Raw genomic sequence first — 26,792 nt, 5'->3', positions numbered from 1 at the left:
GTTACTGACGATCCCAGTTTGTCCTAGACTCAGTGAAAGTCCCAATTCTGGAAAACCCTTTAATCCCAGGCAAACCAGTATGTTTAATTACTCAGTGATCTAATTCCACATGCAGCCTCCTTCCATATAGGATACTAGTCTTTTTTTTTTTTTAATGTTTATTTATTTTTGGGACAGAGAGAGACAGAGCATGAACGGGGGAGGGGCAGAGAGAGAGGGAGACACAGAATCGGAAGCAGGCTCCAGGCTCTGAGCCATCAGCCCAGAGCCCGATGCGGGGCTCGAACTCACGGACCGCGAGATCATGACCTGGCTGAAGTCGGACGCTTAACCGACTGAGCCACCCAGGCGCCCCTATAGGATACTAGTCTTAATGACAATTGTTAATGCTGCTACATATACAGCTTTAAGCCACTCTTTTGTAAAGAAGCGTCAGTGAGAATACCTGGGTATGGATCCTGGCTCTCCCCACTCCATTGGTGCTATGACCAATTCTGTCAACTCTTTGAACTTGCTTTTCTGTCAAGTCATATTGATAATTTGCTCTGAGGTTGGTTTCAGATTGATGACAAGACAACATTCACTCTAAAATTTCACTTTTATTTAGCAAGGTAACATCAACAACAATAAAAACCTATGTGAATGAGGTGGCTGGTTGCAAAGAAGTGGATGAAACCTATACATACACAGGTACTCTTGAGCCCCAAGGTCCATCAAGAAAGGTTCAGGCTCACACAGTTTAGGAATATTAATACCTCATTGTGCTTGTTGTCCTTTTATATATGGGACTTACATTACTATCCAGGAAAAAGTGAAGCTACTAAATAATCTATGAACCGAATGCACTGATTCTAGAGAATCTTTGCAAATATTGTACTTTCATTATTTCTTATACAAAATTTAAAGAATTCAGCGGCAGGAAGGCTTTAATGTCCTTCAAGAGAGGATGCATCCCTGGCTACTGTTCTCCCTCAAGCTCTAAGGCATTTCAAAGTATCAAGTTTGTTTTTGCCTCATCATACATACTGGAAAGATTAAATGAGATTAGCCACATTACTCATAGGATTTAAGTCGCCGTGGTGGGCTAAGTTGTAGCCTTGTGGTCACTGTTACTATCATAGTCATGTGAGCCACAGTAGCCATAATTTAAAAGATTCATATTGGTTCATGCAGACTTTTAATTAAAATCAGGGAGAGACAGAAAGAGAGAGACCCTGTAGTAGTTGATACATAGGGTATGTAGTATATTGTTATAGGGACTGGAAGCTGAGAGATTGGTATATGGGAAATAACAGACAAGCTGAGTATCAGAAATGCATTAACATCAATCTTTTGATTGTAAGTCCAGACATCACATGCACTTTTGGTTTGCTATTGTGGCAGTTATTTCCAAAGCCTCACAAAGATTTCAGCTATTCCCTCAATTTCCATTTTCTGCAAAGTCTGTTTTAAGAAACATTTTTTTCCCTATAGCAACATACTCCTGTTGATTTACTTGCTACTGTTCTATTCCCATGGAAAATAGGCATGTCCAATTGTTTAATATTATGCTTTAGTTTTTGTTTTGAACAGCATTTCTTTCTGTCAGCTGCTTTGAGTCACTCTGCTTTAGTTGCTTATTGAACTACTTGAGCATTTTATTGATGGCAACTTTCAATCACATACTACCTAGTGAATGTGCAGTAAAGTCAGCAGTTTTATTTTCTGATAGACACATTGTGTAATAGGAATTCATTGATGATAGCCGTGGCCTCTTGTTTTATTAATGGCACCTTGTATCCCGATTTGATAAGAATGAATATTATCAAGAATCCAGGTATATAGTTTTAGCATAAAAAGATGTGTCACTTTTATGAAGCTACTCTTTTTAAGTTGTTACTTTGGTTTGGCAATGCAACATTGTACTCAACCAAGCAAGAGGGAGGATTTTAAGTCAGCCAGGGAAAGCAAAATCCAGCAACCACAGTTTGCTTTGTTTTACTGAAAAGGCTTTAGTTCCAAATATATTTCCAAAGTGAAGAGAAAACAAATTAGGGACAACAGGAAATAGATGAACAAACCTTTTGGGAAAATAGGCAGTGTAATATGGGTTTCTTGTTAAATTTCTCCAGGATTAAATCTACTAAGGCACTTGCTTAAAGGAAACAAAAAGGGGAATAGGAGGATAAACCCCTATTTTTATATCTTTCTAATTCTCTTGATGTGGATCAGAAGTATGTAATAACTCAAGTCCTGCCTTGTTGCATGTTGTCTTTCAACTTTAAATTTACTCAATCTGATAAAAAAATTGTAATTTTCATGTCTTTTTCATTTTAGAACCATAAGTAAAAAGCAATTTGATATGATATCATAAAGTATTATGACACTATGGGCTATACAAAAAATATGATACTACATTTCAAAAAATCTGAAAATTCTCTGAATATTCAGTGGTCTGCATGCTAAATATCATTTTGTGTGTTTAAGCTAGGTGTTAAATATGAATATAGGTTTAAAAAGCATTATTATATGTACGCAGATCCACATTCAGTATAAAATGGATTTAATTCTCTTTTTAATTTTTTTTTAACGTTTATTCATTTTTGAGACAGAGAGAGATAGAGCATGAACGGGGGAGGGGCAGAGAGAGAGATGGAGACACAGAATCGGAAGCAGGCTCCAGGCTCTGAGCCATCAACCCAGAGCCCGACGCGGGGCTCGAACTCACGGACCGCGAGATCGTGACCTGAGCTGAAGTCGGACGCTTAACCGACTGAGCCACCCAGGCGCCCCATGGATTTAATTCTCAAGTTGCTGAAGAGTTAAATAGGCAAATTAATATATTAAGAACTTGAAGAAAAACAAAAAATAATTGGACACTTAAAACAAATGGTCTTCACATCCTCCGTAAAGATATTTCTGCAGCTCATACTAAAATGGGAACATGTAGATTTACTGAAATCTATAGTGAAAATATCAGAAGTAAAATGTAAAATCTATATTTCCAGTGGCTTTGAGAAATAAAATATTGGCAGGACATTTTATACATACATTTCTTATGTGTAGAGAGGAATTGAATTCAGAGCTGATTCAGTCAATGTTTTATCTCTCATATTAAAATCGTATTAAAAAGGTTTTATTGGCTTTTAATCTTTCCTTAAGCAGTATTCTATTTTTTTGCAGCTTATTTAGTTCTTCTACACATGCTATATTACATTATTTCTTATTCAAAAAATAAATACCTCCCTTATCATGTAGCAGCATTGTCCTAGAACATGGCAGCAATATATTTAAATATTCTCTGAATGTCTGAAATCCCAAGATAAGAAGTGTAGCTAGTTAAATGGTTAGACTTGAATTGACTCTTGTTGGAATTAGATCTGTAATGACAGTGTTAAGCAGCAGCTACTATTTACAGAATGTCAACATGATACTGCAGTGACACCTACTACAAGGTCTATAGTTTAAAATTGTCATTCTCTCCAGTGTAAACCACAATGTGCATGGCTTTGCAATTCAGTCCAAATGGTTCCTAATCACACACAACACTTGAAATCAAATTTTTCTATTTCAGCACATTTATTTTTTACAAATTATGCTCTGATTCTTTTTCTTCCTTCCTTTTTCCTTTTTTATTTAATTAATATGGGGAAGGAATATCAATATACACATCATAGTAAGAAAAATACTTAATTCTATCTGTATTTGAAAGGAAACATCTCCTAAAACCACATTTATTCCTTTATGTAACAAAATCAACACAATAGTAGGCTTTCCCAGGACAGGTCTTAATTTATTAAGGCACCCTCACCTACTAGAATTAGATTCCAAATGCACACATGTCCATGTAGACTAGAGCAGAAATCCCAGCTGAGAGGTTGGTAACAGATATGTGCTCAGTGCTGAGGAACTCATGACACTACACTTATCTGGGTTGTGACCCAGTTCAGGCAATCAAGATTATATTCTATTTTGTAAAACTGCTTCCAAAATCCACAGTAAATAACCATTTATAAGGCTCAAGTGTGTTCAATGTGAATGTATGTATGATTTGTATGATTTGATTTTTTTATCAAGCTTTGGTCTACTACTGTATTCAGCAAAATATGACCACTTTTGTCTTTCACAAAGTAGTGTTTTATAGCAAAATTTAGGAGCATCAGCAAAAATGTTTCTCTCTCTCTGCATCTAATTACTAACATCTAAATATGTGGATATATTACTTCTTTTCTTGCTTTTTAAAATTATGCCTTTGTAATCTGGCATTTTGAGGATGATAGTTGAAATTGCTTAGTTTATCTTTGTGACCACACTTACTGTTCTATGTGATGTTTCTCTTTCTCTTTTCTTGCTGGCACATTGTCACCTACCACTCTTGTTCTCCATTTTCCTGTCTCAAGAAGACTTTAAGTTCCTCCTCCTTACCTCTTGAAATCTGAGAATTGAAATAACTGATTCCACTGTAGCTATGTATAAGTTAGGAGTAAACATCCTCTGGGCATGGCCTAGAGAGCCAAAGACACTTCAGAATTAAGTCCTTTTAATTCTGAGTTAGGTGGTTCACAAGTCCTTTTTGCCTTGTATTCTGAATGGTAGATGTTTCTGGAAGTCTGACTAGCAACCCACATTTATTTTTGCCCTTCCTAGGTTTTTATAAAGTAATAGTGGATGACACGAATGCTACCTTTTCTTTCTGTCAGAGAGGCAGCACTAAGTCCTCCTCTGGCATAAATACCAAGAATTCTGTTAGAGCTTGGAAATTACCAACTTTGTTTATTTCACTTTGGAATTTATCTACAATGACTTATATTCATCTCACATCAGACTGCCTAAATTATAATCCCAGTTCCAGCCGTCACTATCTATGTGACCTTGGGCCAGTTATCTAAACTATTTCTCAGATTGATAGTTACTAAAATGAGTAATAATAGTACCTATCTCATGCAATTAAATGAGTCACTATATGTAAAGGCTTTTGAAGAGTGTCTGGCACATATTAAAGGTTATAATTTTCTCCATCTAATCTTTGCTAGTTCTTGGACCCAACTTAGGAACTGGAATAACCTCAATAATATGTGTCATACGATTAGAAGACTATATGCCCAGGTGTTTTCCTAACCAAAATAGAAATCTGGCCTAAGTAGTCCCTTGGGAATTATTTAACAGAATTCCCTGGATATTTAGGGGGCAAATAGAGGCCCAGCAGAGTTAAATCTATTCAACATTATTCTTTTAAGATTAGCTATGCACCAATCTTAGCCAAAATGGCTATAGAATAAAGTTATAGAACCATAAAAGGATTCAAAATAGAACACTATAATACAGTGTCCCCAGGCTGGGTTATAGAAAGAGAAAAGTAATCTTTGTCAGTTCAATAAGAGAGTAACCAGTAAGAGAGTACCTTTTTGCATGGATCTCTCTGTGTTATCATACTGGTTATAGAAATACCAGCTGCCTCTATTTCAGCAGCTGTGGTAGCCAGAACAGAATTATTGTTTTGTTTGCTTCGATGCTCTGGTACGGCTTCAATAGTATAGCTGTGAGATCTGCACCAGATGGTCTTAGAGGTGATGTCTTTATCTCTTCTGCTGCTGCACTATCTCATTCTCATAGAAAAGTCTTAAGTCCTGACTGATTTTTTTAAGGCCATATTGAATTATCTACATACTGTCCTCTTAGGATAAAGGCCATGCTCCCTTTATTTTGGTTTCGGGGATATAATTTAGCTTAATCACATAGTTTATTAATAGTAATGTGTATGTCATAACTGAGCAAAGGGTTAAGCACAAAGAAGTGTAAATAAGATACTATGTAAAAGTGGTGTACTAAATTTTGATAGAGAAATTCGTTGTCGTCACCTTGTTAGTAATATAAACCGGGTTAAGTTTGGATGGATCGAGCAGTGAAAGAACTAGCAGGTCTTTATAACTACTATTTTTCAATGAATGGCTCATGAAATTATAAGTCATATGTCACGTTTTTTTCATTTTATTTTTTTGGGTTAAGTTTATAATAATGAGTAGTTGGGGATTAAGTGGGGTTTCTGTTCTCTAATCTTTATTTTCTATTGTTAATTTTACTGAGTATAGTTGACACACAGAGTTAGATTAGTTTTGGGAGTACACCAATATGATTTGAGTGTATACATTATGCTATGTTCACCACTAATCTAGCTACTGTCTGTCGTCATACATCACTATTACAATATCATTAACTATATTCCTTGTTCTGTGCGTTTTATTCCTGTGACCTAGTCATTCCATAGCTGGAATCCTGTATGTTCTACTTCCCTTCACCCATTTTGCCCACTTACACCCACTTCTCTGGCAACCATCAGTTTTCTCTCTGTATTTTGGGTCTGATTCTTCCCTGTGTTTGTGTATTGGTTTGTTTTTTGTTTTGTTTTTGGATTCCACATGACAGAAATCATATGGTATTTGTCTTTCTTAATTTGACTTAATTAGCATAATACCCTTTAGGTGCATCCATGTTGTCTCAAATGGTATAATCTCATCCTTTTTTATGATGTGTAATATTCCATTCATACCACATCTTCCTTATCAGTTTGTCTCTTTTTTTTTTTTTTAATTTTTTTTTTCAACGTTTATTTATTTTTGGGACAGAGAGAGACAGAGCATGAACGGGGGAGGGGCAGAGAGAGAGGGAGACACAGAATCGGAAACAGGCTCCAGGCTCTGAGCCATCAGCCCAGAGCCCGACGCGGGGCTCGAACTCCCGGACCGCGAGATCGTGACCTGGCTGAAGTCGGACGCTTAACCGACTGCGCCACCCAGGCGCCCCTATCAGTTTGTCTCTTGATGGGCACTTAGGTTGCTTCCATATCTTGGCTATTGTAAATAATGGGGCAGTCAACATCGGAGTGCATATGTATTTTCATATTAGTGTTTTCACTTTCTTTGGGTAAGTACCCAATAGTGGAATTATTGGATTGTATGATATTTCTATTTTTAATTTTTTGAGGAACATCCATACTGTTTTCCATAATGACTGTACTAGTTTATAATCCCACTAACAGTAATATTAGAGTTCCTTTTTCCTCCACATCCTCACCAACACTGTTATTTCTTATCTTTTTTATTTTAGCCATCCTTACAGGTGTGATATCATATTTCATTGTGGTTTTGATTTGCATTTCCCTGAAAGTTAATTATGTTAAGCATATTTTTCTCTAATCTTTAAATTCAACATTGTTTTATTTAATGAGACGTTATTGAGCACTTAATTCTTTATGACATCCTTTTCTAGGTGCTGTTGGTACAAATATGAAAAACATCATCCTTTTCACCCTGATATCCTATTCCTAAATATCTCACAGTACAAGGGTAGGAGTAAATGTTGTAATGTTGTAGTGGGGCATGAAAGGTGGTTACTAAAAGTAGCTATTGCCGTACAAAGGAGGAAGTAACTCAGTTGGCTTGGGCAGGAAACTAGGAATCCAGTGAAGAATTGATATTGATAGTTGAGCATGGTAAAGTGTTGACTACCTGTTTACCAAGTGTATAAACACTGAAAGAAAATTTCAGGCAACAAGTATAGCAAATTCATGCTCTATTGATCTTGTGAAGAGGACATTGTTACAAAGTGGCACTCTTCCTAAACAACTGGTACCTTCTGTAAAGAACAGGAAAGTTCTGTGTACAACAAATTCCTTAGTCGGAAGTGCTTAGCTTGGATTACTCTCCATGAGTGATGACCCCCTGGGATTCAGCTGCAATAGCAAATTAATGCTTGGTTTCTTGTAAACTTGAATGAGACCCAATTTAGCCAAGATTTTACATTTTGGCAAGAATAGTTAGGGATTGTTGACCAAGGGAGAGAGGTGTATGTGGTTTTACTGTTATTTTCCATCATGTTTCCCAAAGTATATGAAGGCATTTCAGGCCATTAAGTATTTAATCATCCCAACTATTGGCATTGCTTACTGACTGAAATAAGCTTTTGCTCACCTTAAAACACAAGTTCCATTTCTAATTTTTCCATTTATCTTGTCCACTTATTAGATTCAAATGTAAATGACACTTGTTCTATTTTGTAAAGCTTCATTTTATTGAATAATATCTTGTGGCAAATTTCCTTACTCATTTTGTTCATGTGGCATAAGCATCTTGGTCAGGGATCAGAAATGCACATAACTTCAGAGAACAGGCAGGTGATGTAAATATATGAAGTCACCTAAGATAATGGGAATCATGGGGAAAGGGCTGGCTCTGTTCCTGCTAGGATGTAAGCTTCTGAGTGCAGGGAATCTTTGGCTGTTTTCCTTTTCACCAGTAAATTTCAAGTGCCCATCACAGGGACTAAATATATAGTAGGTTGTCAATAAATACTCATTGAGTGAATGGATGAATGAATGTGTTGAAATTCGTTGTACTAGGGAAAATAAGCAACACATCTAAAAACATTCCTTCCTAATAACAGCAACAGCAACAATAATAATAACAAAAGAGGTTGTGCCAACCTGGTTTGGACCTTAGTATTATTATTAACTAGGTCTCTTCTAGGAGACTTTTATGTAATTTTCTGTGCAGAAACACACTTACTCTGCCTTCTCAATCATTTCCAGAAGTATTCTGTCTGTGAATATTAATGTGGTAAAAATGCATGTTGGTTTCAACATCTGTACCAAAGCCTCACTCTTGAATTAGAGACTATTTATGAATACTGTTTCAAATATTGCCATATTCTGGAGCATCGTTTTAGACAGAATTGCTTAATATGATATCATTTCTGGATTTCATGGGAATCAATCAATATGTCAACAATGATAATATTTGAATAGTAACCCTAGTAAATGGATAGGTTATTTTCAGTCTTCAACTTCTAAAATATTCTCTCATTTTTACTACATGAAATGTTCACTGCAACCTGTATTTCAGTGAAATGTGTGTTGAAAATGGATTTCAAGGAAAGGCATGAAAAAAATAGTGATTCTTGCATCTCAGTGAAGTAAGTAGTTCTTCTGGGAGAAATTTTTTCCTATTCCTTGAGTCTGTAAGCATACCTTATGCTATGCCTCTCCACATAGAAGCTGGGCTTGGTTTGCTTATCATCTGTATATCTTTTAGTTTAGAAAATGTAGGGCCATAGAACAGAAGCAGAAAGTTAATCATATATACTTTTATCTCCCTTCCTTCAATTTATACCATGTTCTTATTCATTTTGTTTTGTGCCTGTATCCTTATGGATAAAGGTGCCTCTACTCACCACCCATTCATTTGTTATTCTTTCTTTCTCTATTTCTTTCATATTATCTCCACATAGCCACGTATTTATCACTGATACATCGAAGGATATTCTAGCAGATACTGTGAAAGCCCTGCCTTCTCTTCTTAGCATGTTGTGGAGGTTGCTGAAGTTTCTTTCGACAGGTTCCACATTCAGTACTCTTCTCTCTAAGGACTTTCTCTGGACTCAGCAATGTGTTCAGCCAAAGCATGAGGTTGGAAAGTTAAGAACCACAGAATAATCCTCAACTAATGAGGGATGGGAGGTAGTAGACAACACCCCACACAGCCTTCTTGCTCTTCACAAGGAGAGCTTTGAGGTCTGTTCTCCATAGTCTCTCCCAGGGTTCCAATCAGCGGGGACCCAGGCTTCCCACAAAGATGACCAGCTTGTTAGTGCTCCTTTACTGGCTTTTCCCCCTTTCCTTTCCCCCCTTTTCTGCTCCTTCAGTATGATTCCTTGCATCTGCACTCAAGTTAACTACATATATCACGACCTATTTTTGGAAAGACTCAAACTAAGACAAAGACCATGCTAGTTGAGGTGTCTCTGTTCTTCCATTCCACCATCGTGGGGCTGAAGACCACTCCCCTGAGGCATGGAGCTTTTCCCATGAGATTCACTGTGTCCTCGTTTATCTAACTGGTCACACTCAGTGACCTCAAACCAAGAAGGGATACACAGATACTCTGCTCTTGAATATCCAGCTGTTTGGGATTCGGTGTGTGAACCAAGAGGCCAGTCCTCTCTCTGTCTGGAACCCTCTGAAGTGTCTGTTGCTCAGCCCAAGAAAACTATTCTTTTTGTTTGCCAGAAGAGGAACTGAAGGGAATATGGCCAGAATTCCCTTTATCAAAGATATTTCCTAAAATATATTTTCCACACTGCAGTTATTGAAACTCTATTAAATGTTTAGGATTTTGGAAAATAGGGACAACAGACTGGTTTTTCCTCTCTTCCTCTTCGTTCCTTTCTCTTTCTCTCTCTCTCTCTCTCTCTCTCTCTCTCTCTCTCTCTCTCTCTCTCTCTCTTTTTGTTATCCTACTTCATCACATTTCTCCCAGGACCAATAATTTATCTATCAATCAGTCAATCAGTCAGATTCCTACCACAGAGCACATCAGTCATGCTAGAATGTTGGCATACTGATGTTGAAGAGGACAGTCACATCTCTGTGACAACTCCTATGGTAACCCATGCTTGCCATAATTAAGTGCTGGCAAGATTACCTTTCTGAAAATCTGAATGGCACCACAGTTATTTATAAGCCCTGCATATACACAGAATTTTTATAGCTGGTGGTATCTATGTGTGTGCTATGTTAAAAGCTGACTTAGTTGGAATTATTTTTATGTAATTTGAGTCAGGCGTTGGTAATAACTAAAAACATGTTTCAAATACTCTATTAAATTTCACTTAATTTGGAAATTTTCCTTTGTTTATTGTATGTATTTCATTTTTTCTGCTTTTTGCTTTGGTTTCATGAACATCCCAAATAAAACTTATATTGTCCATTCAGTGTTTCTCTTGTCCCTTTTTCAATCTTCATGTTTAATTTCTTTATTACTTAACAATGAGCTGAAAATGGTAATCTGTCTCTCAGATGTTGCTGTGAAGAATGTATGGATGTCTAGATCTTGCAATATGTTTTAGGACACTGCAGTTTTGTCGTAGTAAGAAGGAGACTGATGACCTCTGTGGCCTTCCATGTTTGTATTGATATAGTGATGCGGTAATTTGACCAACACATGCTATAGTCATTTACTGAACACTCAGCTACTTACATGATTTAGTGTAATGAGATTTATCTTTCTCATTTCCTGTCTACCTATATAAGTGCTAAAGAGGAATCTTATAATGCACAGACTCAGGATGGTTGGACAATTTAAGGACACTGTGAAACAAATAGCATTCACTCACAAGGTGGATGATGAAATACGTATAATAATTTTTGCTCATAAGCTTTGAAAAGTCCTGTGAAAATGTTGAATTTTGAAAAATAATAAGCTTATAATGCACAGACTCAGGATGGTTGGACAATTTAAGGACACTGTGAAACAAATAGCATTCACTCACAAGGTGGATGATGAAATACATATAATAATTTTTGCTCATAAGCTTTGAAAATTCCTGTGAAAATGTTGAATTTTGAAAAATAATAGTTTCAAATTATAAATTGAAAATTATTTAAAATATTAATAAATGCTTAATCATGTTTGCTTAAAATGTGTATGTCTTTAAATGTGTTTTATATGACATGGTATAAAACCTCCAAAAGTCAAAATGATCCTAAAATATCTCAGCCATATGCATCAGAATAAAATAGAACAGTTGAATTTTATAGTGACTAAATTTTTCACACCAGTCACTCATTTATTAATTTGCTCCCTTATTGATTTGCCTTTCTAGTACTTATTAAGTACCTATTATGTGCTAAGTGTTGGACCTGGCTATGATAGTGGTAACAAAAATAGTAACAGAGGATATCAGTTTTTCAGTGGATATTTTATCCTAGACATTGTTGTAAACACTTTAGACATTTTAAAGCATCTCAAAGCTATAAGCTTGTTAGCAATTGCTTTCCTCCATCTCAACAATGAGAAATTGAGTCACCAAGAAGTAAAAGAACTTGTCCAAGTTCAAACAGCTATTAAATAATAGCACAGTCAAGATTTTAACCCACGTGTCTCTTACCACTCAAACACCCCACCACTTAATGGATAATGGAATCACTCAGATAATAGAACCACCACACTACATCTGGCTCAAGAGCAGTTCTGATAGCCTGGCTAATATTATACAATGTAATATGAAAGGGAAAAATATGGGGGCTATGGAAACCTGTAAAAAGGGAGTAAATAGCCCAGGATATATTGCATTACTCTTTTATAAACCTCCAAATTAGCAAAGGATCCTTCCAATAAGAAATCTCTAAAAATACATTTGATAATAGAAAAAATATTTTTAAGTCTTCCCATTTTAATTTTTTTTTCTCTAAGACATGCTTTACACTTAAGCCTAGTGAATTCTAATGCCTCTGAGGTTCTTAAGCAAAACCTCATAGTTTAAAAAAACTGATACTTATAAAATCAAAAGTAAGACACTAAAACAAAATGACAGTAATTTCACCTCTTACCTTTTCAGTATTTAAAGCTGGAAAATTTTGATGTTAACATATATATGAATATTCTTAAAGTCTTGAAATCATTTGCCATTATTGTGTTCTTCTTGGGGTATTTTTAATATCAGGGATAATCAGAAAAATGAATGCCATCTTCAACAAATCTAAGTTGGACAATATTCTTTTTTCAATTCAGATTTGGGAAAGAAAGGATTTTTAAAAAAATAAGACAGTGGATATAGTTCTATATAGTGCTTTATAGGTAAAACAGTGGTCTTGTTATATATGTATTATATTTCTGAACTTTGGAATTTTCTTGAGCTTTTTTCTTTAATAGAAACTAATAGAAGCTCATCTTTATACAAGTCGATTTCAGGGGCAAATATTTCTTGAGTTAATGTCACCATTGTATATTTCCATAGTCCAAACGTATGCTGTTAATGGCTGTTAAGCCTTGGGACTTTAAATTTTACTAAAATATGATGTAAAACAAATGAACTGTGTTAGCATGATATAAAAGTTGGAATCTCTAGAATTATACTTTAACTAAATACCCTTGTGAGATTATGCTATTTACCTCACATTCAGCTATGGGGATTTCTTTTACTTTTTCATGGCAATATATTGATAATTAGACATAATATCTATTTTTAAAATATTTAAATAGTAATATTATATAACTCTTTGACAGAACTTTCTTTTGTACTAAACTGCAGTGCCTTTTGCATATTATTTTCACTATGTGAGTTTTCCAGTTTTAATCATAAATCTTTATAATTTCAAATAAACACCTCACATGGGCTATTAAGACACTTTGAAAAACTTCCATATTACTTAAAATGATGTTAGAAGAACCAACATTCAAAAAATCATGTTTAAAAATGTTACCCAGGCAATTTGTGCCCATCCCACAGAACCATAATAATAATATGGAATTGTTTTCTTGTTCATGTCTGTTTTTTGGCTTTATTTTGTTTTAACAAGGAAAGACAATATTGGACCACACAAGTTTGCCTTTTATTCTGAGAAAATCACTCTCTACTCTAAGTTGAAGTTAATAGTTAAAAAAAATTATACTTTACAGTTGAATATTTCATGTGTTTTTGATGTGGATTTACAATACAGTTTTAACTTTGGTATAAAATATTTCTGCTTATGTAAGATCAGACACCAGCATACTGCATTCCCCCGTCTTCATTTAGGGCTGCGTTGTGTAGGGCAGCACTTCATTGTAAGCAGAAAAAAGTGCTGCATGTGAACACAGATAGTTTTTGTGCTGTTTCTATTTTGAGTGTTTGGTGAAAAGTCTAACACAGCATTTTTTGAATGGATATTTATCTTTATTTTATTTTTTTTTTTAACGTTTATTTATTTTTGGGACAGAGAGAGACAGAGCATGAACGGGGGAGGGGCAGAGAGAGAGGGAGACACAGAATCGGAAACAGGCTCCAGGCTCTGAGCCATCAGCCCAGAGCCCGACGCGGGGCTCGAACTCACGGACCGCGAGATCGTGACCTGGCTGAAGTCGGACGCTTAACCGACTGCGCCACCCAGGCGCCCCTATCTTTATATTTTTTAACGTGAAAGTTTGCAAGGGAATTATTTTCACTGGGGAGATTATTATATAACCTGAACATTAGGGTGGCAGGAGTCACAGTTTGGCGACTATGTTTGAGCTCTCATTTGTTTGTTTTAAAGCAGTTATGCAAACTCACTGTCTTAGACCTTTTGTGAATGGAGAGGTTAGAGATGAAGTATGGGGACTGCATTAGAATTAGATGATTTGTTATTCCTTTCAAGATCAAGAACCAGGCCCACTGCTTGGTGAAAGACTGGAATGATCTATGCCTTTATCTCTTATTCAGTTGGGTTCAGGCACAAAAATATATCATAGCACCTCAGAATGATCCACAAATTAAATAATTGATGATCTTCCTTATGAAAATACAAGGACTAAACAGCTGCAATATTTGTACCTGGGAGAACAAAAACAAATAATGATTGTCAGTATTAAAAGAGAAAGGGATTTTTACTTAAAAACCTTAATCTTTCTTGTCATTCTAATTTTGGAACAATAATCCAGGAATACATAAATTTTAAGTCCTCTCTCTCTGTGTAAGATTCTTAGTGCACTTCTACAGGTTTATGCCATGTAATTAAAATATGTAACCATTATATCTGGTTTAAACTTGATTATACAGTAAGATTTTGGCAAAAGAAAAGAATATGCCATTTTAATTGTTTGAATAAATATAAAGCATGCTGTTGAATTCCAGTTGTAGGAGATCTAAATAGTGCATGTTTTTTTTTGTTTGTTTGTTTGTTTATGTCTTTTAGCATCTCCGTCAATTAAACTCTTGGTGGATGACCCTATAGTTGTAAATCCTGGAGAGGCCATAACATTAGTATGTGTTACGACAGGAGGAGAGCCTGTGCCCACTCTCACCTGGGTCAGGTCCTTTGGGACTCTGCCTGAAAAGACAGTTTTGAATGGAGGAACGTTGACCATACCTGCCATCACCTCAGAAGATGCCGGTACTTACAGCTGCATCGCCAATAATAATGTGGGAAACCCTGCAAAAAAGTCCACCAACATCATTGTGAGAGGTAAGTTGGCCTAGAGAATGTTACCACATAGATTTCTGTGTTAGCGAGGCTATCACAAAGCAAATAACGTTTGGTATGAAAACATTTCCTCAAATGTTGCATGTATGTGTAATATACATAGAAAATTATTTATAGTTGATGAATGATGTCTAATTCTAAATGGCAACTAAAATTTCTGAATCTTAATAACCATGCTTTCTTTATATTTGCATCGAATGGTTTTCATAACATAGTCTTAGTGATACTATGAAACTATTCCACTGAATAGTTTTTATAATGTGTTTTTAGAAAAAAAAATTCATGAAAACACAAATGTGGCATAGAGAGTTAATCATTATTTTAAAGATTGCATATCAGTTTAGAAGTTTAATACATGTATCAATTTAATGTTTAATAAACATTTATTGAATCCCTATTACAAGCGGAGCTCTAAATTGTAAATTGTAGGATTATATAGAGATCTACAAAACATTACCTTGCACTCAAGGATTATACTGTCAGTGAAAATAAAATACCTCACTTAATAGCCCTGTGATCCAGCGTTGGGGAGACATAAGCAAAAGCTATAGACATAAAAAAAATTACAGTAACTGCTGGCTGAGGTTGTTAGGAAATATCTAATCGTGTTTACATCAGTTTGTAGAGGCTGGGAAGTTTTAACAGATAGAGATTAGAGAAAGACATGGAAAAGTCCAACAAATTTATTTGAGGAATTGACATAAAAGGTGGGTCATGAAGTTGACATTAGCGTTGATGTTCTAGTGTGGCTGCTGCCAGCTGGTGTGTTGGTACTATATATAAAGGAGATGCTATCCCTGCAGGTTGGAGGATGTTAAGTTACTGTGCAAGGAGATTGTGTTTCTTCATGTCTCACCTGGCATGGTCCTGGGTTAGGATGGAGGATGGACACCAATGCCTCTAAATTTAAAATAGATATTCACATGCCCAAGAGGACTTGCCTCACAGGCAAATGGAAGTTTCTCATGATCAAGGATTGTAATAGAAGCAAAACATAATTGAATGTATTGATATTAACATTTGTAATTTTGTGAACGTGGGTTGCAGTGGCTTTAGGGACCGTAGCTATCTGTTCTTATCCAATTCTCAGAAAAATGGTACTTGACCAAAAATATACTCTATTCAAAATATTGCAAGGTGTTAGATGTAAATGAAGCACTATGAAAAATGCACTATCTGCTACCAAATTGTAGGCTGTACAATGTTTAGTAATTGCAAGATGGACCTTTATTTTATGTATCACTATGAAGTAAAGTGTAATGTCAATTAAGCTACCACAGTGTTTTCTTATGAGATACAATGTTACTGAAAGCAGTGTTTCAGATCTGTATATACTTAGATTTTCTTTTAAGCCATGTATCAACCATTTACTATGTATATAAAGGAAAGTAAAAGAAAAACAAGTTGATTAAATTATTCCTAAAATTTCACACTCAGAACCAACCCAACTGTTTCAATCCCATTCTTTGTTGACTATGGTTTTCCATACATCTTTCTTTATCATTAAGGACATTTATAATCCAGAATTACAGAGAAATGTGGTCTCTGATTTTCTCTCAAGTTAGATCATCATTGCTTTGCCGTGTTGATAGCAATCATAAGAGAATATTGAATGTGAGATACATTCTGATTTTAGAAGTGTTTGAAGGTGAACGTAATAGGGATTTTAAAACAAATGAAATGTGATCTTTACTTCAGCTGTTTGATTTCAGAAACTTCTACTGGATGACTACCATATGCTAACAACTCAGCAAATTTGTAAGGGATGCATGGGGGTAACTACAAAAATCAGTGACTACCCTCACAGGGGTTCACAATTCTGTAAGAAAGATAAGAATACAAAGGAATAACACATGGAAATGAATAAAAATACAGGGTCCATAAATGGAAGTATCCTAACCTTCCTAACTTGGATATCAATATTGCTGGCATGGACTTCTCTAAGCCTGGTCTCACTGAGTAACCAGATTCTCCGGCCACTCCAAATTTCAAGAAAAGGAAGGAAGGAAGGAAGGAAGGAAGGAAGGAAGGAAGGAAGGAAGGGAGGAAGGAGAAAGAAAGAAAGAAAGAAAGAAAGAAAGAAAGAAAGAAAGAAAGAGAGAGAGAGAGAGAGAGAGAAAGAAAGAAAGAAAGAAAGAAAGAAAGAAAGAAAGAAAGAAAGAAAAGAAACTGTACATATCATCATGTTTATTATTCCCATTTTTATTTGTTTGCTTTTAAGCACATGCTTTCCCAAATACTCATGAAATAATGTTATCAAATATTGCTATAAAAATTTGACACTCATTAAATCATTGCAAAACTATCCTTAAGACTCATGGATGCAATGTAGAATCTTTCATTCCACTATTTTTTCAAGGAGGGGAATTCACTAGAGAAAAATGATGCATTAAATATAGTTTGACCAGAGGATCATCTGCAAGTGCATTGAATTCCTATACAACTGGCAAAATATCTGGCATAAAATATTTGTGTTTCTCAGGCCCCCTCTGTGAGGGACTACAATCCACAGCACATAGATGCTCAGAGAGTGATCTGCTCTTCCCCATTCCATCTAGCAGTTTTAATCCATGTTCTTACAAAAGACAATTTCCAACTTTGATGGGAGTGACCTAAACATGTATATCCCCAATTCATACATTTTAAACTTTTAATTTATCTGAAGTGCATGTGTGCAGAGCCACAATGTATTGCCAGTGGAACCTCTCAGCAATGGCATTCACATAATTCATAAAGTCAATTTGACGAGATTTGTCTAAAATCATACTGAGTAGAGAAATAGCCTTTGTTAATGGGTCCTAGATTACATGTGGGGAGAAAACTGCTATGGTAATGTGAGGCATGTGATTCCTGCCACCATGGCCAAGAAATACAGTTAAAGAAAATGGTTTTCATTATATCAAAGAAATTATTTTCGAGTCTTCTGAATTTGTAGACCTCTGCAGTGTCTCAGATTAACTGTGTTATGGATACAGTAAACACGAAGCTCTAGGTTCCCCCTCCCCCCCCACACACACACATTCTTATCTGCAATGAAATCAAGATCCATAGACCAGAATTTTGAGCAAGCACAGGGATATTTTGTGTGTAGAATTCCCATTACCATTGGAGAATATTCATGGAACAAATAAGAGCATGGGGTGAAGACAGGAATAAAACTCTAGAAACATTTCTGAATTGTCATTTGTTGTGTTTCTTTATTTTAATAGAAAACACTTTAAATAATGTAGAAAGAACTTCTTGTAGATAACATGCTCAAAACTGAAGAGGAATGTCATATGCTTTAATATTTTGTTAGATATTTATAAATATAGCTGCAATGCCTTTTCTTATTCTTTAAGAAGTTGTCATGATGGAGCCACATTTTTCCCGAGTCAGAAGGGAAGCAGGATGGCCTGGGCCCACTGCTTTCCAAGCTCCTTTTCAATATGTCATTTCCATGATTTTCATATGTCATGAATTGAACCACCGTGTTGAACAAGCATGGTTCATAACACGATCAAGACATTATTGTATTTTAGTTTCCTATGGTCTCTTTAAATGTTATTCAGTGGCTTAATCTTCCCATTTCAAGAAGAAAAGTCAGCATATCTCCTGACCCTTATCCTCATTATTAGAAATGGAGAGAGTCTTACAGTTCATTCAAACCACAAGCACACATTTAGTTCAGGGTTTCTGGATGCATTATCCAAAATACTAGTAAAATTCTAAGCCTGATTTAATGCAAAAATTTCTCTCCTGCTCAGCTTGGGTCCACATTAGGTTGGAGACTTGCAATGGGAAAGCAGAAGGGATGTATATTGACTTCTTCATCTTTGTCTGTTTATCTACCACCCTCCTGACTACCCATTCCACCACTGACCTGATCGCCAGATTCTGACCTCCCTGGCTTGTGGTGGGGTAGAGAGGTCTTCTCTATATAAAACATTTGTCTTTCTTATGTGGCACATTAAGGGACTCTTGGGAGATTCCTCTATCTAGAAGAGATGTATATTTATGTGGATTAAGGATTGAGCTCTAGTGATGGAATCTCCCAAGAGCCCCTTAATGTGCCACATTCCCTGAGCACAACCTCTTATGCTGTGTCCTTTCCTCCTTTCTGCTGAAGGCTTCTCGCTTTCCTCTGGGCAGCCAACTAAAGAGAGCCCAAGACAAGTCTGTGCTATTTCTCTTTCTCTGTGACTCACATCCATTTAATGGAAATGTTCACCAGTGATCTCTGGGAGAGCACACAAATTCCAGTGTAGCTACCCTATTGCCCACACAAGTTTTGGCTTCCTCAGATGTATCAGGTACCTTTTCAGGGAAAGTACTTCAGAGCTCCATCTGTTCCCATGAAAAGCCTCCTCAGTAGGATTGAGATGAAATAGACAGGTCGTTTGTCTGCTACGTTGGTCTCTATCTTCAAACTGTACTCTGAATCTGGGCATATGTTACCAAGTTCACCATTACTACCCTTGTGTAAACTATCAATGTATCTCCCCTAGTTTATTAAAATAGCCTTTTCTTTCATCTTTCCACTCCAGCTTTGCTTTTAGAAGCCCCTCTTTTATCCACTGTAGTAAATAAAGTAGACTAGGCTTTTAACAAATAGACCTATAAATGTATTTACTGAAAACAGAAACACTATAGATGTTTCTCATGAAAGAGTTCAAGCATTTCCTAGTCGATAATGTTGGTGAGAGTGTTGTGTGTGTAATTGGTATGTGTGTGTATGGGGTGGGGGTGGGTGGGTACAGGTAGAAATGGAGAGTCTGATCCATGCAGTCATTCAGGCACCTAGGTTGATGATATCTCTGCCATCTTCAATCTGTGGCTCCTAAGGCTTCTCTGAGTAATACCTCCATCCCTCTTGGCTGGAAGTGGGAAGGAGTTTGAATGAGCACACATGGGAGATTTTTATGGAGCAGGTCTGCATTAGTTCCACTCACATTCTATTGGCTAGATCTTAGGTGCATAGTCATGCCCAGTGACATGCAATGGCATGAAGGCTGGGAAATGTCTTCTTACTGTGTGCTCAGGAATAAGAGGGCATGGGTGTTTGTCAACAGCCACCCATTCATACAAGAGACAGAGTGATTGGCATTATCTCATTCTACTATTAGAAACTCCTCCCATGACTTTCCCTAAAGTGGAATTTCACCTAAAATGGAATTCAGATTCCTCCTCATCATTTCTTGCCCCTCTTTACCCACTATACTTTATACTCATTATTCTTCTTTTTCCTTTTCACAACTCGGGACTTGAACATTTACTGTTCGTTTGGCCTAAAATGTTAATTTTCAAATACTGTCTTCTGGGAGGTCTTTGACTACCCTCTCTGAGATAACCTACCCCTAATCCCCTTGCATGATTTGTTGTTTCTTCTTATTACATAACTACCTGGAGTTGTCTTATACGTATCTTTATTTATTGTTTGTCTGTTTGATGAGACTATGGGGACAAAGAATTTATCTGTTGTCTTATTCAGTAATGTATCCCTAGAACCTAGAAAATTACCCAGCATATCATAGATGCTCAATAAATATATGTTGAGTAAATAGATCTATTTTATAAGTTTAATGGCTTATATTAAACATTTCTTCAGACATCTGTCTCCCTTTGATATCCTAATTATGTACTAAATGTTATTAATGTAAGTTAGGGACTTTATATACATGTTAAATCCTACTAAACATCTGTGTGATATGACTAGCTCATTTAAAAGGCCACATTGTTCCGATGATTTATTGCAATGTAATAAGCCACCCCCAAACAGTAGCTTGAAACAGTAGCTGACATTTGCTTTGCTCACAACTCTGGGGTTTGAAAACCTCGGCTAAAAAATTTAGGGTCTCCTATGATTGCATTTTGAAAGCGGCTAGTGCTGGGATCATCTTCAAGGCTTTTCATTCAAATATCTGTTGCCTAGACTAAAAAATTTAAACAGCTGAGTTCTTTAGCTCAGTCTCTGTCCTTCACTCTCAATAGTCTCTTTGCATGCTTTCTCCACATGGAGGGCTCATGGTAGCTAGAATTCTACCGGATCCCAGGACAAAAGTCCCGAGTGCTGTGTGGATTCTTTTAACTTGGGTTCCAAAGTCATGTGGTGTCATTACTGCATTCTATTCGAGGCAGTGATAAAGGCTGGTCTGTTTCCGGAGGGAATGAAAGGGAGCAGTGTCAAATAATCTGCAGACATGGTTTTAAATAGGCACCCCAATATGTGGCATACTCCACAAACCATATTCTTCACATCATACTCCCATGCTGCCTCAAAACTCACTTATGCCTCTTATTTTTTTTTTCCCAATTTCTCCTTAATTTTATCAGCCCCTATCTTGAAACCTGGCCTCTGCTAAGTGATATTGTAAACAGTTTTTTTTTTTAATTTTAGAAATATCCCAGCCTTTTTTTGTTGGCTATGATCTCAGATTTCTAATATGGAAAGAGAAAAAATAGGTTGTCAATATTGAAATAGATTTAACCTTTATGGAGGAAGTCAATATGTATTCAGTGAGGCGTGAATTTACAGTTTCCTAACTGTACAGAAATATACTGTAACCTCCAGGAACATCATAACCTTCTATACTGAAATGTGTTGATTTACCTAAAGTGTATCCACATGAAATGACTGAGTTCTCTCTAAAAATCTGAATTGTAATATTAAGCACATTTAGTGGAAATACATCAAATATTAGTGCTCATAACACTTAAAAATGATCTTTAGGCTTATTACAAAAAATTTTATAGTTCTAAAATTCTATGAGGAAAAAAATTGTGAGCAGTTGAGTTTATCAGTTCCATTTAGGTAATAGTAATAGTTATGTTCCAAGCTACCAGGCATACTGTATACATTAACTTTTTAATAATTCCAAAATACTCATGAGGTAAAAAATACTATTTCCATTTTAAAGAAAAGTAAAACTGAAGAGGGAACAGTTAAGTAACTTCCACCCAACAAGCCTTATTTAAGCAGCAAAGATTCAAAACCCATACAATGTGGTTCCAGGGCCACTGTCTTAACCAAGGTACCATTGTGCCTTTCAAAATTTAGCCAAATTTAATATACATATATATAATATAATATATAATATATATAATATATTAATATATAATATATTATATTATATATAAATATAATTATTTATATAATATATTGTATTTATATAATATAATTTATATATTTATATATGCTATAATTAATAAATTATTAATTATATAAATTAAATATGTATATATATACACACACATATACATATATATTCCATTCCCCAGCCCCCAAATTTAACTGACTAATATCCTTTATTGTTTCCTGTATTCTTGTCTTGCCAGAGAGTTACTAGGTATTCTTTCTGGTTTGTGAATTGAATATATGTTTGTATTTATGGAAAAAAAATTCCCAACACTATATAGAGTTCTTCCTAATTGCACTGTTTTCTTCCCAGATATATAATTGTTTTTGATTGGAGAAAATTGTTTTTGTTAGCACTTTTTTTCTGTGGTGATGGTAGGCATACTTCAAATTCTAACCAACACAGTGTTTATAGTTTATGATTTTCTAAGTAATACTGAATTGTGAAGGACTTAACATGACTCGTTTACTTCTAATGGCTCTTTTAAAAATTACTGGACAAGAATTTTGAAGAATTTCTATTCATTTTGAGACCAATTGAATCATAGAAGATACAAAATAATTGAACAAATAAAGCATGCAGTATAAATGAGGAACAAAACAAGTTACCTATACTTAAAAAAAGTGTGTTCATTGTTTTTACTGAAAGTTATTTATCTCAAGCTCTTGACCAGAAAGTAAGTCAGAATTGACAATTTTCCATAAAAAATTGATTCAATTTAGGTTTCTATGTGTTTCTAAAAATAAAGTATTTCTGAATTTCCAATAATAAGGTCATTGCACTTCCCAAGCATTGAGATTAATCAAATTAAATTTTCAGTAGTCAGTAGTTCTCTTTCGTGATCTGTCATCAATAAAAACTATAATGATAAAAGCTGAAATTGTAGAAAAACAGTCTTTAACATTCTTCAAGAGCAAAGCTGTCTGCCGTGTGCAGGTGTTCTAATTATTCATGTAGATTAAATGCTCTATTTCTGTTTTCCCAATTTAATATTCTGTAGTAATTACATCTCCCCAAAACACCAGAGAAGATTTTATTGTATTATGTTTTATAGCTCTGAAATGGTTTCATTATTATTTTTTAAAAAATTAATCTGGGCTACACAAAATATGAAAATTACCACATCCAGTAGTTCTCATCTGAATATAGATGATAGCTCAGTTTCTTTTCATAAATAGGATATATCTAACTTATCTTTGTTCATAGAAATAACATATGAGGAATTATCATAAAATATAAATTCAAGTGAAAAAAGTTTGTCTAGATATTGTATAGTCTTATTATGTTTACATAATGATGCACAGACAGCTTAGTTATACATGTTTACTTCATTAAAAACTTACACTGTCCTCCGTAGTAGATGGAGTCTCTCATATTTATCCAAAAAGAAACTTGCCAATTGGTAGTAGTGCCTTAAAAGTCGATACATGCTGGGGCGCCTGCGTGGTTCAGCCGGTTGAACTTCTGACTTTGCATCAGGTTTTGGCCCATGGTTTGTGAGTTTGAGCCCTGCACGGGGCCCTGTACTGACAGCTCGGAGCCTGGAGCCTGCTATGGATTCTGTGTTTCCTTCTCTATCTCTGCCCCTCCCCAGCTTGTGCTCTACCTCTCTCTCTTTCTCAAAAATAATAAAAAAAAAACATTAAAAATAAATAAATAGAGGTGCCTGCTGGCTCAGGCGGTTAGGTGTCCAACTTGGGCTCAGGTCATTACCTCGTGGTTATTGAGTATGAGCCCTGCGTAGGGCTCTGTGCTGACAGCTCAGAACCTGGAGCCTGCTCCAGATTCTCTGTCTTCCTCGCTCTCTGCCCCTCCCCCATTTATGCTCCGACACACTCTCTCTCAAAAATAAATGAACATTTAAAAATTAAAAATAAAATAAATTTTAAAAATAAAAATAAATAAATACATAAAAGTTAATACCTGCTAATAGAAAAGAAGAATCTCATTCAAATAACATTATTTAAAAAAAATTTTAATCAGTTTCTTTGAAGGCATTTTATATATTGTTTTGTTTTTGGTTTTAGTTTTTGGTTTTTGGTTTGTTTCAGCCATGATACAGTGGATGATGGGAACCCAATGCAAAAAGAGAGAGAGAGAGAGAGAGAGAGAGAGAGAGGGAGGTGGCATTTTATTTATCGGCTTAGGTCAGTGGTTCTCAGTTGGAGGCAGTATTTCCTTTTAGGGGTCATTTGGCAGTTTACTGAGACATTCTTGATTGTCATGGCCAGGAGTGGTAGCATGCTATTGGTATCTAAAAGGTAAAGGCCAGGAATGCTGCTGAACCTACAATGCCCTGGACAGCCTCGACAAAAAATAATTATCCTAAGGGTAAATAGCAATGCTGTTCATAAACTCTGACCTTAATTGGTTTCCCTTAAAACCAATCTGAAAAATGCATAAAACTATATACATGCACACACAACAAAAGCAAAGAAAAAACGGAATTAATTCCAAAGAACACTGTGCATTTTGATACAGTATTAATATCAGATTGTAATGACTTTTGACATATCTCTTAGAACTGCAGATGTCAGTACTCCTTAGCCTGACAGTCCTGTTTCTCTGTAGAGTCATCTTGGGAAGAAGCTGTCATCTTGCCCACATGGGAAGTGCTTACTGGGAACTTAGAACAGTACCTTTTCTCTTTGGCCCATGGTCATCAGCTCCTATCTCCTGGGTTATAATGATCTCTCTCAGTCTCAATTATTCACCTAGTCCATGTCTTCAGACTCTTTCCTCTGAAGCTCTGTACTCCATTCACTAACATTTCTCACCTCATTTGTTAAAGATTTTTATGTGATTTCTAATTTTTGAAACCTACTTTTTACTGTAAGAGTAAGAACTATTATAGGCTATTTTTTAGGCTTCTAAAATGTGCTTCCTCCCCCTTTCATTCATTGAGCCCATGGAGTCCATGAACACAATATTGTCATTTATGGGCAGTCCAAATACTGTAAAATCTGTGTGCTTCCCGTAGCACTAGAAGATATCCTGTCAGGTTATCCAAGACTTGAAACCAACATAATGGAAAATGAAAAAATGGATATTTATGTTGCCTTTATCAATTTCCTTCCTAAACGTTCCCCTGATTATTCTGGTGTGGTGTGTGTGTGTGTGTGTGTGTGTGTGATATAAAGACAATGTAAAATGTCATAATATGGCTCCTTCTTACAGTACAAGTTAAATGCTAACTTTATTTACAGAAGCTTGTTTTTGAAGGATTGTTCCTAGTGTAATTCATTTCATTTCACACTGGCTATTAATTTCCTTTGACAGATGTAGAAAAACTCAAAAGGGAGGCATGTAACAGATTGTAGTTGGTCTATTAATTTGGGAGTTTATTTAGTGTGAGTGCTCAGAGAAATAAATGAAGATATTCACTTAGATAGAAAGGTTATGGTTCAGTAATTCTTCTCCTCTCATAGTATTGGAATTCTAGACTCAGGATCCCTGTGATTTTATTAGTTTTAATACTCTATTATCATATAATACCCCCCTGCTTGCTGATGATATAATCTGAATATATTAAAGCACTATCTTAAAAATGAGGTCTAAGATATTACTTTATTTTTACTTTTTATTAAATATAACAGAAATGGTGGAAGTTATAAGTATATAGCTTAATGAACTTTCACAGAGTGAGCGTATGTATGTCACCAGCCCTCAGACTGAGAAGCAGAGAATTAATAGCCATCAAGAAGCTTTCCTCTTAGTCCTCTTTCACAACCTCTATTTTGACTTTGAACTTCTTAGGTTAGTTTTGCTCTTTTAAACTTAAAAAGAACTATAAAATGCAATTTGTATCTAGATTTCTATCCCAATATTATGTTTGTAAGATTCATAGGCTTCTGTGTGTGGCAAGAGCCTTTTTATTTTCATCATAATGTAATGTTCCCTTGTATGCATATAATGAGATTATTTGAATATTTATGAACTTTTATTTCTAGTTTGACACCTTTGTATGCATAGTTATGCTCAGAATATTTTTGTACCAATCTTTTGGTAAACATATGAATATTTATTTAAATTTATTTTTATTTTTTATTTTTTAATTGTTTTTAAAGTTTATTTACTTTGAGAGAGAGAGCATCTGGGGAGAAACAGAAAAAGGGAGAGAGAGAGAGAGAGAGAGAGGGGGAGAGAGAGAGAATCTCAAGCAGACTCCACACTGCCAGTGTGGAGCCTGACATGGGGCTTGAACTCATGAACTATGAGATCATGACCTGAGATGAAATCCAGAGTAGGATGCTTAACCAGCTGAGCCACCCGGGTGCCCCTAAATTTATCTTTAAAGTTTATTTATTTGAGAGAGAGCTAGCACATGTTTGTGCATAAGTAGGGGTAGGGGTAGAGAGTGAGGGAGAGAAAATCTCAAGCTGGCTGTACACCATCAGTGCAGAGCCCCATGCATGGCTCGATCCCACTAACAGTGGGATCATTACCTGAGCAGAAATCCAGAGTTGGTCGCTCAACTGACTGAGCCAACCAAGCACTCCTGAATGCATTTCTTTAATAGATATACCTAAGAATTGTAGGATAAGAGAATATTAATATCTAATACCAGATTCTCCAATTTACACTTGTACAAGCATTCTGTTTGTACCACACCTTGTCAACACTTGATATTGTCTATATTTTTATTTTAAGCACTCTATTGGTGCTATGGAGTCATACCGTGGTTTTAAGTTACATTTATCTAATGA

At 35.6% G+C, this 26,792-nt stretch overlaps 1 protein-coding gene across 1 annotated transcript in view; it reads left to right on the top strand.

Moving 5' to 3' along the window:
* MDGA2 (MAM domain containing glycosylphosphatidylinositol anchor 2) overlaps positions 1-26,792 on the top strand; it is an 850,755-nt gene that overhangs the window by 559,895 nt on the left and 264,068 nt on the right. Inside the window, exon 6 of the mRNA XM_047075663.1 lies at positions 14,684-14,953. Within this exon, the coding sequence (XP_046931619.1) occupies positions 14,684-14,953 (270 nt within the window). The remainder of the gene's footprint in view (positions 1-14,683; positions 14,954-26,792) is intronic.

Source organism: Lynx rufus, unplaced genomic scaffold, assembly GCF_022079265.1.
Source record: "Lynx rufus isolate CCGP_SWC_20201006 ecotype Redwood Valley unplaced genomic scaffold, mLynRuf1.p SCAF_13, whole genome shotgun sequence".
Taxonomy (NCBI): domain Eukaryota; kingdom Metazoa; phylum Chordata; class Mammalia; order Carnivora; family Felidae; genus Lynx; species Lynx rufus.
This window is presented reverse-complemented; position numbering and strand designations above follow the sequence as displayed.